This window comes from Bombina bombina, chromosome 4 (assembly GCF_027579735.1).
Source record: "Bombina bombina isolate aBomBom1 chromosome 4, aBomBom1.pri, whole genome shotgun sequence".
NCBI lineage: Eukaryota > Metazoa > Chordata > Amphibia > Anura > Bombinatoridae > Bombina > Bombina bombina.
Genome location: NC_069502.1, coordinates 956,450,008 through 956,465,513, shown reverse-complemented (window position 1 = coordinate 956,465,513; position 15,506 = coordinate 956,450,008). Strand labels below are relative to the sequence as shown.

General features: G+C 39.3%; 1 protein-coding gene across 1 annotated transcript in view; it reads right to left on the bottom strand.

The window, feature by feature from the left end:
- The window catches only part of FBLN7 (fibulin 7), a 330,654-nt gene that overhangs the window by 41,569 nt on the left and 273,579 nt on the right, over positions 1-15,506 (bottom strand). The window contains exon 6 of the mRNA XM_053711966.1: positions 5,709-5,846. Coding sequence (XP_053567941.1) covers positions 5,709-5,846 — 138 coding nt within the window. The remainder of the gene's footprint in view (positions 1-5,708; positions 5,847-15,506) is intronic.

Sequence of the window (15,506 nt, the reverse complement as noted above, 5' to 3'; positions counted from 1 at the left end):
TGCTACGGCTGCATTTTATGGCGAGGTGAAAATGGAGTAAGATTTCTCCATTTTCGCCACGTAAGGCCTTGCGCTGGATATTGGATACCGACTTACGACACGGTCCCATGTTAGCCTATGGGAGTAAAAATTGCGGGCGACGGGTGAAATATACGGGCGTAAGTTGTATGCTACGCCGTATATGTGATACCAAACCTGCGCAAAAACCAGCGTCGCCGGCTTTTGCGGGCAACGCTGCATATCAAATGGGGCCCTAAGAACTTTCCTACTTGAATAATAAATATGTTTAGCCCCTTACGGACCACAGCACTTTTCCATTTTCTGACCATTTGGGACCAAGGCATTTTAATTTTTTCGCCATTAAATTGGCTTTCTAAAGATACCATTATTTTTATTATATCTTATAATTTACTATAAAGAAAAAATATAAAGTATGAGGAAAAAATGGAAAAAAACACACTTTTTCTAACTTTGACCCGGAAAATCTGTTACACATCTACAACCACCAAAAAACACCCATGCTAAATAGTTTCTAAATTGTGTCCTGAGTTTAGAAATACCAAATGTTTACATGTTCTTTGTTTTTTTGCAAGTTATAGGGCAATAAATACAAGTAGCTATTTCCAAACCACTTTTTTCAAAATTAGCGCTAGTTACATTAGAACACTGATATCTTTCAGGAATCCCTGAATATCCCTTGACATGTATATATATATTTTTAGAAGACATCCCAAAGTATTGATCTAGGCCCATTTTGGTATATTTCATGCCACCATTTCAGCGCCAAATGCGATTAAATAAAACAAATAGTTAACTTTTTCACAAACTTTAGGTTTCTCACTGAAATTATTTACAAACAGCTTGTGCACTTATGGCACAAATGGTTGTAAAAGCCTCTCTGGGATCCCGTCTGTTCAGAAATAGCAGACATATATGGCTTTGGCGTTGCTTTCTGGTAATTAGAAGGCTGTTAAATGCCGCTGCGCACCACACGTGTATTATGCCCAGCAGTGAAGGGGTTAATTAGGGAGCTTGTAGGGTTAATTTTAGCTTTAGTGTAATGTAGCAGACAACACAAAGTATTGATCTAGGCCCATTTTGGTATATTTCATGCCACCATTTCACCACCAAATGCGATCAAATAAACAAAATCGTTCACTTTTTCACAAACTTTTTCACAAACTTTAGGTTTCTCACTGAAATTATTTACAAACAGCTTGTGCAATTATGGCACAAATGGTTGTAAATGCTTCTCTGGGAACCCCTTTGTTCAGAAATAGCAGACATATATGGCTTTGGCGTTGCTTTTTGGTAATTAGAAGGCCACTAAATGCCACTGCGCACCACACTTGTATTATGCCCAGCAGTGAAGGGGTTAATTAGGTAGCTTGTAGGGAGCTTGCAGGGTTAATTTTAGCTTTAGTGTAGAGATCCCACCTGACACATTACACCCCCTGATCCCTCCCAAACAGCTCTCTTTCCTCCCCCACCCCACAATTGTCCCCGCTATCTTAGACATATTCTGCTGTGTAGGATCCCCCTTAGCCCCCAACCTCCCTGATCCCCCCCCAAAAAGCTCTCTAACCCTCCACCTCTACCTTATTGTGCACCATCTTGGGTACTGGCAGCTGTCTGCCAGTACCCAGTTTGCCATAAAATGTTTTTTTTTTCATTATTATAATTTTTCTGTAGTGTAGCTTTCCCCCCTCAATAACAAACTCCCCACCCCCTCCCAGATCCCTTAGATCAAAATTCCCTCCCTCCTCTCTCCCACTTTATTTTACAAAGGGTTTCATAGTGTAGCAGTTCCCACCCGCTCCTGCCCCCGTGCACGCCCGTGCATGCCCGTGCACACTCCCGGAGTCCCCAAACGTGATTCCACCCCCTCTAACGCGCAACCCACAACGATGGCCGCCCACCCGCCTCCCACCCACAAACGATCGTGGCCATCGCTGTCTGATGCCGAGAGGGCCACAGAGTGGCTCTCTCTGCCTCAGATGGCTTTTAAATGTTATTGCAGGATGCCTCAATATTGAGGCATCACTGCAATAACATGAAAGCGGCTGGATCTCTTCCACCTCTTGAAGACACCAACGACATACAGGGTACGTCCTTGGTCGTTAAGGACCTTTTTTGTAGGACATACCCTGTATGTCGTTGGTCCTTAAGGGGTTAAATAGTGCCTGCTGTTAAAGGGATATTCCAGCCAAAATTGGAAACCACATGGGTGCATTTCGGTATTGAACAGAAGCAATTTTGTAATATACATTTATTAGCAAAACTAAGAAAAGCAATAGCTGTTTCAAAAGTGTATTTAAGTATGCACCGTGCACCAGCATTTTAAACACATCACTTGTTCAGAGAGCTTAAGGTGCTTGTACCATCTGGTAATGACTCCATTTGTTAACTGCTGACATGATACAAACCCCACTGATTATCTGAGTAGCTGCATTATTTAAAGAAGCATTTTTGCCAATACATGTATATTGCAAATATGTTTCTATTCAAAGATGCAATAAATCTATGTGCATTTATATTTTGACTGGGATTTCTCTTTAAGAGGGGCAACTGCTTGCAAGGTTTTCTATTGGACATGGCTTGAGGTGAACTCTCTTTGGCAGAGTCATAGGTTAGCTATAACTTAATGACAGATCATGTCTACAAATTACTATTTCTGTCATTTTGGCTTTTCAGCTACATTAATGGACAGTAAGTATGGCAGATATACAGTAGATCCCTATTTGTTGGGGCTGTAGTTTTAAAGAACCTTGTGAAGATACAAAATCAGGTTTAAAGTCCAAGCTGTAACAATGCTAGCTGAACATCCTGGATATAAGCCTGCAGGGCAGCATCAGTGAGTTATCAGTAATGCAGTCAGTAGGTAGTATCAAAATGCACAGACAGGCAGCTATAAGGGCAAAAGGCAGGCTGCATGGTTGAGGTTTGAAGCTGGCGGCAAGAATTGTAGTTAAAGGGATAGTATAGTCAAAATTAAACTTTCATGATTCAGATAGAACACAATTTTAAGCAGCTTTCTAAATTTACTCCTATTATCATTTTTTCATTCTCTTTGTATCTTTATTTGGTGAAGGCTCTTATCTATCTGGTTCTTCTATAGGTCTGTGTCACCTTTGGCAATATATTAATAGAAGCATTACAAGGAATATCTGCATTATGGTAGACTAAGGCAAAAAATAAAGGATTGGTATTTAAAGAGTCATATATCAAGTTGTTTCATGCAAACTCAGCCAACAAAGTGGATTAAGTGGAATAAATGGATTAAACCAATTGTCTTGTTTCTGAAAGACAAAGCACAGTAAGAACTCTAGAGACTGATTTGTTTGTTTATAGGGAAACTAAATTTAAACTTTGTTCATCTATGTATTACTGGAAAACTAAATAGACAAAATACCCCCCTTGTGCAAATATCAGCCAATTTTGAAGCAGAAGGCATTTTCAGATGAATGACAAAGTACACGTGCTCTAAGAACCACTAAGGCGACAATTGTTCCCATAATAAAATAACCAGAAATGTAAGACCAATGTCATACTAAAACAGGAAAAAGATGCAGGAGACCATATTAGTCTAACCAACTATCTTACTCTGTTACCCCAATGAGGAACAGCTAAGTATAAATAAGAAGAAATTGGATGGTGATCATATTGCGGTTGGCAGAAAATATTAAAGTATAGTTTGCATTGCTGTTATAAACTGTGTAAAATGGTGGTAACAACAAGTATTTCCTTTAAGGTTTATGGTGATGTTTTATGTTCCCACCAGTTTACATAGTTTACAACAGCAATGCAAACAAGACCCGAGTATCTCAAATCAGGTGTATAACACTATGACTCACCAGGTAGGGAAGTATCTTTCAATTATAGCAGATGCCCAAGCTAATGCACAGTCTTTTTTAAAGGGACAGTAAAGTGAAAATGAAATGTTCATGATTCAGATAGAGGATGCCCCATTTATCTCAAATGGATTACAGAGATAATCCTTCCTCCATTATTTTTTCCAAAATTAAATTATGATAGTTAATAATAAAAAATGTCAGATTGTTGTTATATAGGCACCCTACAACCCAATTTCAACCATGACTCCCTTTCACAGTGTGAAAATGATTATCCATAATGTGAACTGGAGAAGAGACTCAAAACAGTGTGTCACTCCAGACTCACACTGTGAATTAACTAGACAATTCAATGGAGGGCTACTAAATAGTATTATGGTCTTAGAAATAAATCTTACAAGGAAATACTATGGGACCTTAAAGGGACATGAAACCCATTTTTTTAATTTTATGATTCAGATAGATTATACATTTTTAAACCACTTTCCAATTTACTTCTGTTATTAATTTTTCTTCATTCTCAAAGGATAGCAAGATAATGGAGCAAATTAGATAACAGAAGTTAATTGGAAAGTTGTTTAAAATTGTATGCTCTATCTGAATCATGAAAAATATTGGGGTTTATGTCCCTTTAATATGAATAGCTCAGAAGAGAAAAGAAGAGAGGTGATCCAACTGCAACACCTTACCAGCAGCACCACCCCCTTAAATTGTAGCTGGATAACCACAGCTGCTGGGATCTACTGGGAAATCTCCTGGTATTCTGGTAGGCCAATCCAGTTTTGGTTCCTTGGGCTTATACAGTTTTCTTGTAATTGGTACTGGAATGATATAAGCTCATTAATCTGAAGGTATTATAGTTTAATCTCGCTGAATGTATGCTGGAGAGTTTGTTTCAAAATATGCATTGCTCTTATTAAAGTAAAGATCAATAGACACGTATTCAAAACTAGGAACAAATGCAAGGTAAAGTAGACTAAAAACAATGTAATTTGATTTGTATGTGCTTCAAAAAAAAAAGTTGCTATCAGTACAGAGTGCTCCCTGTCACATTTGATTTCCCCTGTGAGACTGCATTCTAGAGAGCGCCATTACTTTCTATGGAGGTAAGCTCATAAATCTCCGGTAATTCATGATTCAGCCCCTTTTCTTAGCTAATTCTGTGAGTTATACCCAGGTGAAAATTGGCATGATATCCTCAGGCTTTAAGTCTTAAAGGAAGATTTGAATCAAATCATATATCATCAATTAAAAACTACTTTATAAAATATGTTTTAAAATCATTAACATGATTGTTTTTTAGCATAGAGTATAATATTTTATAAATCAAGAGCAGATCAGCTATATACCTCTTGAAAAGCCTGGTAGAATACATATTCCTTGCCTCCTTTGCTGTGACCAGTTAGAGACAGATGTAAATGGACTTGTGCTCTGAGCTAACAAATCACTATGTAGAATGTTGCAGGCTAAAGTAAATTTCATCATACTTAAGTATGATAAAGGGACTATCGCTTATTTTGGACAAGCAAAGTTACAGCAAAAGCTGGCAAACTATATAATGGATGAATGTTGCTGCGTTGATTTATGTTCATTAAAAATTGTATAGAAAGATGAATTTTCTTTTATACCAGATATTTTTTTTAAATCATGTGGAAACTAGGTCAATAAGCGTTTTTTTCTGAGGGATTAGAATACAGTCGGTGAGGTTTGTCAATGCAAAATATCTGTCAAATAATTTCAAACCAAAAAAAATATTTGAAACTATAAAAAGAATTGTAAACAGACTGGAACCATTTTGAACTTGAAGATGACTTTTCTCACAGTATAAACAACACCTCTATGCGCTATAATTCTTACCTTCACAGCTTTTCCCATTTTCAAGTAGCTTGTAACCAGAAGGGCAAGAACATCGATAAGACCCAGGAATGTTGATGCAGGTGTGCATGCAGAGCTGCGGTGCCCCCTCTACTTTGTAAACCTCACACTCATTCACATCTGCAGAGAAAAAAAAATGCTTAACTCTGTAGTCCTTGTGCAAACAACTTATTTCTCCAGCCTTCTCCAGTAAAGTAAAAATAAACTGGAGGTTTTCATTCAGGCATGGAAGAAAAACAAAATGTACTTTGAAAATATGCATAACTATATATTTCATCTAGTTTGTCTGTGTATTTTATAAACATTCCACGTCCTAATTTTTATGCTCATTTTATGGGAAAGCGGAGGTAAAATTAAATGGGCCCTTGCAAATCTTTTTTTTTTTTTTGGTGTTACTTTTATAGCTTTGAATGTGTTACATTAAGTGATTTTAAATACATTATAAATCCTTACTTTCCACTTCTTTCAAAAATAGAAAGATAGAGAATTTTATTATCTAACTGAAAACATTGAACACGTTATTTAATTGAAGACTTACCAAACTCCTTACCAAAAGGAGGTAGTAAATGCCAATATCTTAGATACATTTAAAAATGGTTTAGATAGATTTCTGTCTAGAAACAGAATTCAGGGATATGTTTGCGTCAGTGACGTGCAGTGACGTCAGAGGCTGGTGAGGCAGTGGCTAGGATACGCCTTCATTCTTTAGATATCCTTTGTTGAAGAAATAGCAATGCACATGGGTGAGCCAATCACATGAGGTATCTCTGTGCAGCCACCAATCAGCAGCTACTGAGCATATTTAGATATGATTTTCAACAAAGGATATGAAAAGAATGAAGAAAATTAGATATTAGATGTAAATTGGAAAGTTATTTAAAATTGCATGCTCTTTCTAAATCATGAAAGAAAACATATGGGTTTCATGTCCCTTTAAATGGTTTCTTGGAAAACTGGTCAACTTAGTAAACATCTGATTTTAGTCTAAAGGATTGTAACAGAAACACTTGCCAGATAACAAAATGCTAGCTCTGATTATGAGATATAGAAATCCATGCCCATTAACCCTTTGGCTGCTAAGCAATTTCCCACCTGGGTGCTAATATTTTATTTATTTATTTTTATTTTTGAAAAAAAATAAATAAACATTTTTATTTCTTTTTACAGACCCCCAAGACTTACACTGTTGGAAAGGTTAGGTGATTACCTTTCCAACAATGGGTCTTGGGGGTCTGTAGCTGCTTAGATGCCTGAGATACTGGCTTCTAAGCAGCATGCCCCCTCCTCCTATACTTAACATTGTTAAGTATAAATAAAGTTGCACGGTGACGTCATCACGTAATTGCATGTGACGTCACCGCACATCATGTGAAGCCCCGTCGATGCCTGTCACTCTACAGGCACAATCGCTGGGGTAGGATCAGTAAGGAGCCCCCAGATCTCCCTCAAGGTGGGAGAGTGCTCATGACAGCTCTTAGCCGTCATTAGCACCAGAGTGAGAAACTCTGTGACGGCTCAGAGCCGTCATTAGCACTCAAAGGGTTAAAATATGTTTAAAACATACTTTTTACTTTAATGCTGCAAATTATGCTTATAGATTCTTTCATTATTGAGTAAATATAAAAATGTCTTGATCCAGTGGCGGCTGGTGAAATTTAAAGATGGTGAGGCGCTTGACCCCACCCCTTTAAATAAAGCCACGCCTTCAGATGGCACTTCCAATTCATTAATTAAATAAATAAAAGGTAGACAGAAACACAGAAAAGCACTCGGGGGGAGAGGGAGAGAGAGATGGGGGAGAGACACACAGAGGGTTAGAGAGAAAGAGAGAGAGACACAATCACACACAGAGGGTGTGAGAGAGAGAGACAATCGCACACAGAGAGTTAGAGAGAGAGAAAGAGAGAGAGACAGACAATCAAACACAGAGGGTTAGAGAGACACATAAGGGATGAGAGAGTCAGAGGGGGAGGAAGAGAGACAGAAAGAGAAAGAGGGGGGAGAACAACACATAAGAAGAGAGATAGATAGATAGATAGATAGATAGAGAGACACACACACAAGGGTGGGGGGGGGAGAGGGACCATTGCATTTTTAAGTAATAAAACAGCAGAGCTACAGAGAGTTCAGAAAGTGAGTCTATAATTTAGTGTGCAGTACAGAGGCAAGCTGCTAAGTTAGTGGGTGTAAAGTTTGAGGAAACAAAATACAAAAACGATCATTTAACTGTTGTAGAACAGTAAAAAAAAAAAAAAACACTAAACAACATTCATTAAATTATAATTTTCACTAACAGAATCCCTTTCAGTGAAATCTAAGGTTGCAGAACTTACTAAGATGTGGCTAAAACACTGCTCATTGACTGCATCTCTCTTCCTGATCTGCCTCTGTCTGTATTAAGGAAGTGACAGTGGAACATTCCACTGCACTTAGAGGGGAAATACAGAACTCTCTTTTTCACTTTAGCAAAGCTAGCAGGTTCACAGGAAAGCAACAAAATATATGAAAGTAGTTTTTTTCCATTTTTGTTTTGTTTTATATGATTTAACATCCAGCCCCAACCCTAAGTTCCACTTACTAATGCCTCTCACTGGATTGGGTCAGCCCAAATAGGACTGTCTCAAATAAAGCACTTATGGGCCATGCAATGATCTTAACCACTTTCATCCAGTAGGTGGCGCAGCATGTTGTGTAATGGTGGGCAGACCTGCTTGTGCCTCTCCATTGCACAACATCTAGCTGTGAAAAAAAATGCTGGGGAAAAAAATTGCAATTTTTATTTTTTTAAGCCAATAAAAAATATATATATTTTTGCCCATATGAGAGGTGAAGCACTGCCTCACCTGCCTCTAGTGACTGCACATCACTGGTTTGCGTGTGTTAAATGGGTCACCTTTTAATGGGATTATAACTGGAGCTTTTTTGTAAGTATATTAGATTTGTATAGGTTGAACTCGATGAACTTTGGTCTTTTTTTCAACCTCATCTACTATGTTACTATATAGGTTACTTTGATATTATCTATTATAATTTCTGATTTTACGAATTCTCTATAAGTTTAACTCAGGATTAGCAGATTGAATCATATAGGGGAAAAGATGATTGGTCTATAGGGCCTTCCAATTGTGTAAGCTCTTGTAAAGTGATCTCTGCCCCATGTTTTTATAAATGTTTCTGTTTTCCGTGTATATACTATGAAGTCACAATTTGCTGTTCATGTAACAAATGTGAAAGGAACCATCTTCCATCCTTGAAAAACCATCCATTTTTTTCATGGTCTAGTTACAAACTTTTGAGAGTTTTTAGCATGTCAATAAATATGCTGTAAAGAATCATACATCAAAAGTCTAAAGAGTTTTTTCATATTTTGGTATATCATGGTCACTGGCATATGATATTGCAAATCTACATACAGGTGATATTATAAAAAAAATATGTGTGTGATTTTATTCTGTTAACTAGGACAAACTTCCCAGCAGGCAAAGTGATACAAATTTTCAATCACAATTGTTTAATGTCCATCTGGTGACCCAAAGGCTACATGAAGCCCTTAGCTCTTGTTTTTGTGGCCCTTCAGGAAACGTGTGTGCGCCATAGTTTATGTGGCCCAAAAAAAGAGTAACTAAAAATATTTGCTTTGGGTTGGCCGCAATTAAAAAGCGCTATCTAGCAGCATGGTTGCTAATTAGAAAAGCTCAGTGTGTAATTTCCCAAGAGTGCCATGGGACAGAGCTGGACAATGCCTAACAAGCTGCAATAAACTTCATAAACAGCTGAGGGATTGGAGGCTATCTGAAAAATAAGCGTGGAGTGCCAAACCACTTCTATAATAACTACTAAGCTCATTGAGGCAACACGGAGCAGAGCAGTCAGGCGCCATCTTCAAACAGGCACCGAACAGAAGGGCTGATCTGGAGGACCGCACCGGAGCAGATAGGAGCAGTCAGCAGCACTCCGCAATCTATTTAAGCCATCACAGGCACCCAAGCTTAAACGGACAGACCGGAACACATTTCAAGCTGAGGTATGTCCTGATTGCCCTCATAATTACCTCTCCCGGTGACCGCTGCCCTGAATCACATTTTAGAGACAGAGAGTTCTCGGAGGAAGTAGTGAATATTACCCCACAACTGCCGAGAATAACTCTCATAAATAACGGCACAAGAGATTTGGTCATCCACTTAAAGGACCAGTACCAAATATAAGCAGACAAAACTGGGCTTAGTTTGGGCCTAAAATATCGCTCTCCTGAGGCTGTGCATACTGATTCTTCTGACCTGGGCCACGTGACATACCTCTATAAACAGGCCTGCACTTCAGTATAGCAGTACTCTGGTCACAGACAGGAGCTATTCACACAAAAGGCAGCTAAATAGTATAATAAACACAAACACATCCCTGCATAAACCTAATGCCTGCAAAGCCCAAATGGCCTCTAAACGTCTCCCCAAAGGGGATAAGGTTGCCAAAACTGCCTCAGCAGTCTCCACAAAGTTAAATACATATTTTAAAACAGTAGCGGCGAATACATCTATACCTTAGAATTCTCCAAATTCGAGTAGTAGTCTGCATGAAGAAGAAAATGATGTTGGGCAGTTTGATGCTACTCTCCCTTTAACAAGAGCAGATCTCCAGTCCCTGCCAACAAAGGAGGACCTTGCGTCCTTTATGAATCAAGTAAGCCAACTCATAAAGGAGAGTCTTACAGAGGTCAAGAGAGATGTTGCAGACCTAGGAAACAGAGTACTTCAACAAGAGGAGCATGCAGAAGAGATTTCTGAACCAATCAATTTACATGGTATGCAGATCCAACAACAAACAAAAGAAATAATACAGATGCAAATGCAAATAGAGGATCTTGACAACAGTGGCAGGCGCCAAAATCTAAGAATTAGAGGTGTATCCGAAAATATATTAGCCGCCACACTACTGCGATACCTCCAGGACCTCTTTTGCTTTCTTCTTGACAGTGAGGAAGACGCAGATATATCTCTAGACAGAGTACACAGGACACTAAAACCTAAACCCCTGCTACTGCGCCCCCGAGGGACATAATTCTTCATTGTCACAATTTTAAAGATAAAGAAAAGTTATTGGCAGCAACTAGGAAAAAAGCACCTATCAAGAAAGATGGCGACACCATTCAATTTTTTGCTGACTTAAGCCCACTATCCAGACAAAGACAGAGGTTAGATTCCTCACCACGCACTTGCAAGAACATAATATCTCCTACCGCTGGGGATTCCCTTTCGCTATCAGAGTTATGAAAAATAACAAAGAAATTATATATAAGGACTTGGAAGACCTGGGTCCCTTTTGTTCACAGTTGGGTATCCCTCCACCAAAGAACATCCCTCAAGAAACAGAACAACTGAGTGATAAGCAGACAGTGGAACATTTACAGTCAAAAACTAACTGACAAAAGTGGACCACAGTAAACAGGAAACACAAGACGACCACAACTGCGCCCAACCTACACAATGTTCCAACCTCCGACCCACCATGAAGGATAGACCTACATTTTAGGCTGATATAGAAATTGACTGAGATCTTTGTTTGAAAGGACTTGTTCACTCTTTAGAGAGAAACCTACTAGAATAGGGATGCCTAATACAAAAGTTTTCCCACTGTCCTAGTTGTGGAGAGGGGGGAGAGCGAGCAAAAAAAAAAATATTTTTTTTTTTTATTTGGCATCCAATTGTTTATACTCACAAAGCGAACCACAGCATTTAGATAGGAGGTTCTCTCAATAAAATTAACAACCATGGCTCTCCGGGGAAATGAAAGCAGTCTTAGACTGCTACTACCCCCCCCCCCCCTTTTTACTCCCCAATGATAGGAAATAGTAATTATTGGTTTGAATATGTTTGTTATTTGTTCTACTGTTTTTATGTTGTTTGTTTGTTGATTTATTGCAGTATCCTTGCAAGACAGGGTTCCAAACCCAGGTCGTTATACCTCCTACAGGGCAACGCCGGCACGCTATTATGTCTTTGGCATCTTCTCATAGCACACAGAACAAGTAGGCCGCTACATCTCACTGTACAGTCATTCTCTGGTAAGAAATCTATACATCTCATACTCACAAAATGCACACACAAGATAGCAAAATGAATACAAGACCATTACTAATCTGCTCACAAAACACCAAAGGCCTGAATTTGCCCACAAAAAGATCTGTGGCCCTGCAATGGTTTGCGAGACAGAAATGTTCTATCGCATTTGTCCAGGAAACACACTTCCCTAGAGCAAATGAGCCTAAGTTCTCCAATAAAGACTTCCCACAGGGTTTCTTTAGCTCTCACGAAACAAAAAGGAATGGAGTGGGAATCCTCTTCCATCGCTCATTACCCTTCAGGATGCTCAACACTGTAGCAGATAATGAAGGAAGAATTCTTATTATAGTGGGCTTACTATACCATAGACCAATAACACTAATTAATGTATATGCCCCTAACTTGCGTAGGAACAAATTTTTTAATAAGCTAAACTCCTTGATAAAAGAAACGCGTAAAGGCACAGTTGTCATGGGGGGTGACTTGAATACTATAATAGATCCCACTTTAGACACAACATCTACAAATACTAAAACGTCCCCGCGTTCTCCTAATTCGGTATATAACTGCATCAAACACTCAGGGTTAGTAGACGGACACGTGGAGAGTACAGCACCCCACACAAAAAAACTTTACCTTTTTCTCTTACCCTTGGTCTATGTATTCTAGAATAGACCTTCTATATCTTGATCAAGGCAGCCTCTCATTATTAGTAGACACAGACATTATCCCTACAGCATGGTCAGACCACTCTATGATCTCACTAAAATGAAATTGGCCAGACTCTCCACTACACCCATTTATCTGGAGACTAGATGCTTATCTTTTACACCATCCTCCAACGACACAAAAGCTAACAAGTTCCTTACAAGAATATTTCACGCACAATGCAATACCAGGCACTCACCCCTTGTATGTCTGGGAAGCTCATAAGGCAGTGATCCGCGGTGAATGTATTAAGCAAAAAGCATATTTAAAAAAGTCATATGATTCCAGATTAGCCTCCTTAACTACTGAATTACACACATTAGAGATACAACATAAACTACACCCCTCAAACCGACCCACCCGCCTCAACACGCTGACGAAGATGAGAAACAAACTCAAAGCCCTACTTTATTCAGATGCTCAAAGGAAAGCATTGCAGCTCCGGAAAAAATATTTTTACGTAGGTAATCGACCAGGGAAACTCCTAGCAAACACTCTCAAAGACAGAACGACCCTGACTCCTATCCATAGTTTAAAAACCCAACAGAATACCTATATCCACAACAGTAAAGCAATAGCTGCCCATTTCAAGGACTTCTATTACCAATTGTACAACTTAGACGCAAATACCACCCCGGATCATATCCGCGACATGGCAACATATATAGAAACAGCTGACCTGAATAAATTGACACAACTGCAGATAGCAGATCTAGAGAAGTCAATAACTCTAACAGAGGTTATGAAAGCTATAACCGACCTTCCTGTAGGATAGAGTCCGGGGCCAGACGGATATACCAATTTATACTATAAGACCTTCAAAGCTGTAATTGCCCCGCATCTACTGAATCTATTTCATTCTTTGGATGAAGGATAACAACTAACGAAAGAATCCCTATCAGCCCACATTTCAGTAATCCTAAAGCCTGACAAACCACAAGATGACCCAGCCAGTTACCGCCCCATCTCCCTCCTCAATACGGACATAAAGATATTAGGTAAAATTTTAGCAAACCGCATAAACTTAGTTCTTAACGATATTATACATACAGATCAGGTAGGCTTTGTCCCGAATCGGGAAGCTAGAGAAAATACCCTCAGAGCCCTGACCCTTATAGAATATGTTCAATTTCATAACATCAAGTCTGTATTGTTGGCTGTAGATGCTGAAAAAGCTTTTGATCTGACTAATTGGCACTTTTTAAAATTAACATTAACACATATTGGATTCGGCCCCAAAATAATCAATAGAATTTTCAGCCTCTATACCCACCCGAACGCAAACGTGAAAGTCAATGGACTACTGTCAACCACATTCCCAATACACAACGGTACAAGGCAGGGATCCCCCCTATCCCCAATTCTATTTATTCTGATGATGGAGGTTCTGGCATCCCACATATGTAGAAACCAAGACACTAGGGGGATACCGTTCGGACAGCAGGAATACAAAATAGTGATGTATGCGGACAACGTGCTTTTTACAGCCACCTCTCCCCTCACAACTATCCCAGAGATACTTGCCGAGTTAGATAAATTCGGAAAATTTTCCAATTTCCTCACTAACAAACAAAAGTCCGAGATTCTTAATATCACACTTTCGGATACCAAATTCAGATCTTTGTCTGAGTCCTGCACACTACGATTAAAGACAGACTCCATTAAATACTTAGGAATACATATCTCCCCTAACCAGAGAACGCTTTTTGATAAAAACTATAACACATTACTTCTCAACACTCAACGTGACCTAAAAAAATGGACAAATAAACCACTGTCTTGGTGGGGGCGGGTACAGGCCATAAAGATGACCACTTTACCTAGGATTCTATATATACTACAGGCTTTGCCTCTCCACATTCCCAGATGGTTCATGACCCGACTTCAAAATAGCGTGAACACGTTTGTATGGGGTAAGTGTAGGCCCAGAGTCAGCAGAGACACTATGTACAGACCGACCCCACATGGTGGGCTGGGACTTCCTAAGATAGAGGACTATTACTTAGTGGTGACATTGCAAAGGGTTCTTGACTGGCACAGGAAGAAGTAACATAAAGCATGGGTAACAATAGACTCACACATATTAAAAGCGCCTCTAGTGGATGCCCTATGCTGGGTCCCGAACGATCTTAGGCCTCCACAGTGCCACCACCTTGAGGTACATAAACAGATCTTTAAAAACTGGGATTACATTCTCGCCACCAGACCATACATCTCTACTAGTAGATCACCCTTATTCCCAATCACACTAAACGCAGAAATGGTGGGAGGCCTTGACAACGGATTCAAAAGGCTCACTGAATGGGATTATACAATCCCATTATTTAATTTCACAGAAGAGGGGAAACTCTTGGAAAGAGATAAGCTAATAAACATAGCAGGCGGGAAATTCACCAACTGGCTGAAATATGCTCAATTACGCCATTTCATCCACACATCTCCGTTTAAAATAGACCTATTACGGCAGCTTACACCATTTGAGCACTTATGTCACAGCGGGGCAACATCAAGAGGGACACTTTCAACATCACGAAAACTCCTCATAGACAACCTCCATGACACCCTTCCGTCATACACTACAAAATGGAACCTACACCTCATAGAAAATATAGATCAGGACACATGGAAGAATATTGTTAAATCAGTCAAAACATCTTTTACATCCCCAACAATATTAGAACTAAATTTCAAACTTCTCCTCCGATGTTATTTAACCCCATCGAGAATGCATAGCATCTATCCAAACTCATCCAGTTCATGCTGGAGAGGGTGTGGAGAACACGGCAACCTATTACACATGTGGTGGCATTACAATAAAGTCCGCCCTCTATGGTTGGCAGTGGAATCACACTATAAGCAGTCCAACTCACATTGACTTCAAAAAGTGCCCTACTTAACCACTTACCTAAACTGACTTGTCAACTTAAGTTACTAACCATGCAGATCGGCCTTAATAGTGCGAGGAAACATCACACGCCATTGGAAAAAGCCCATAACACTTACTAAAGCAATGTGG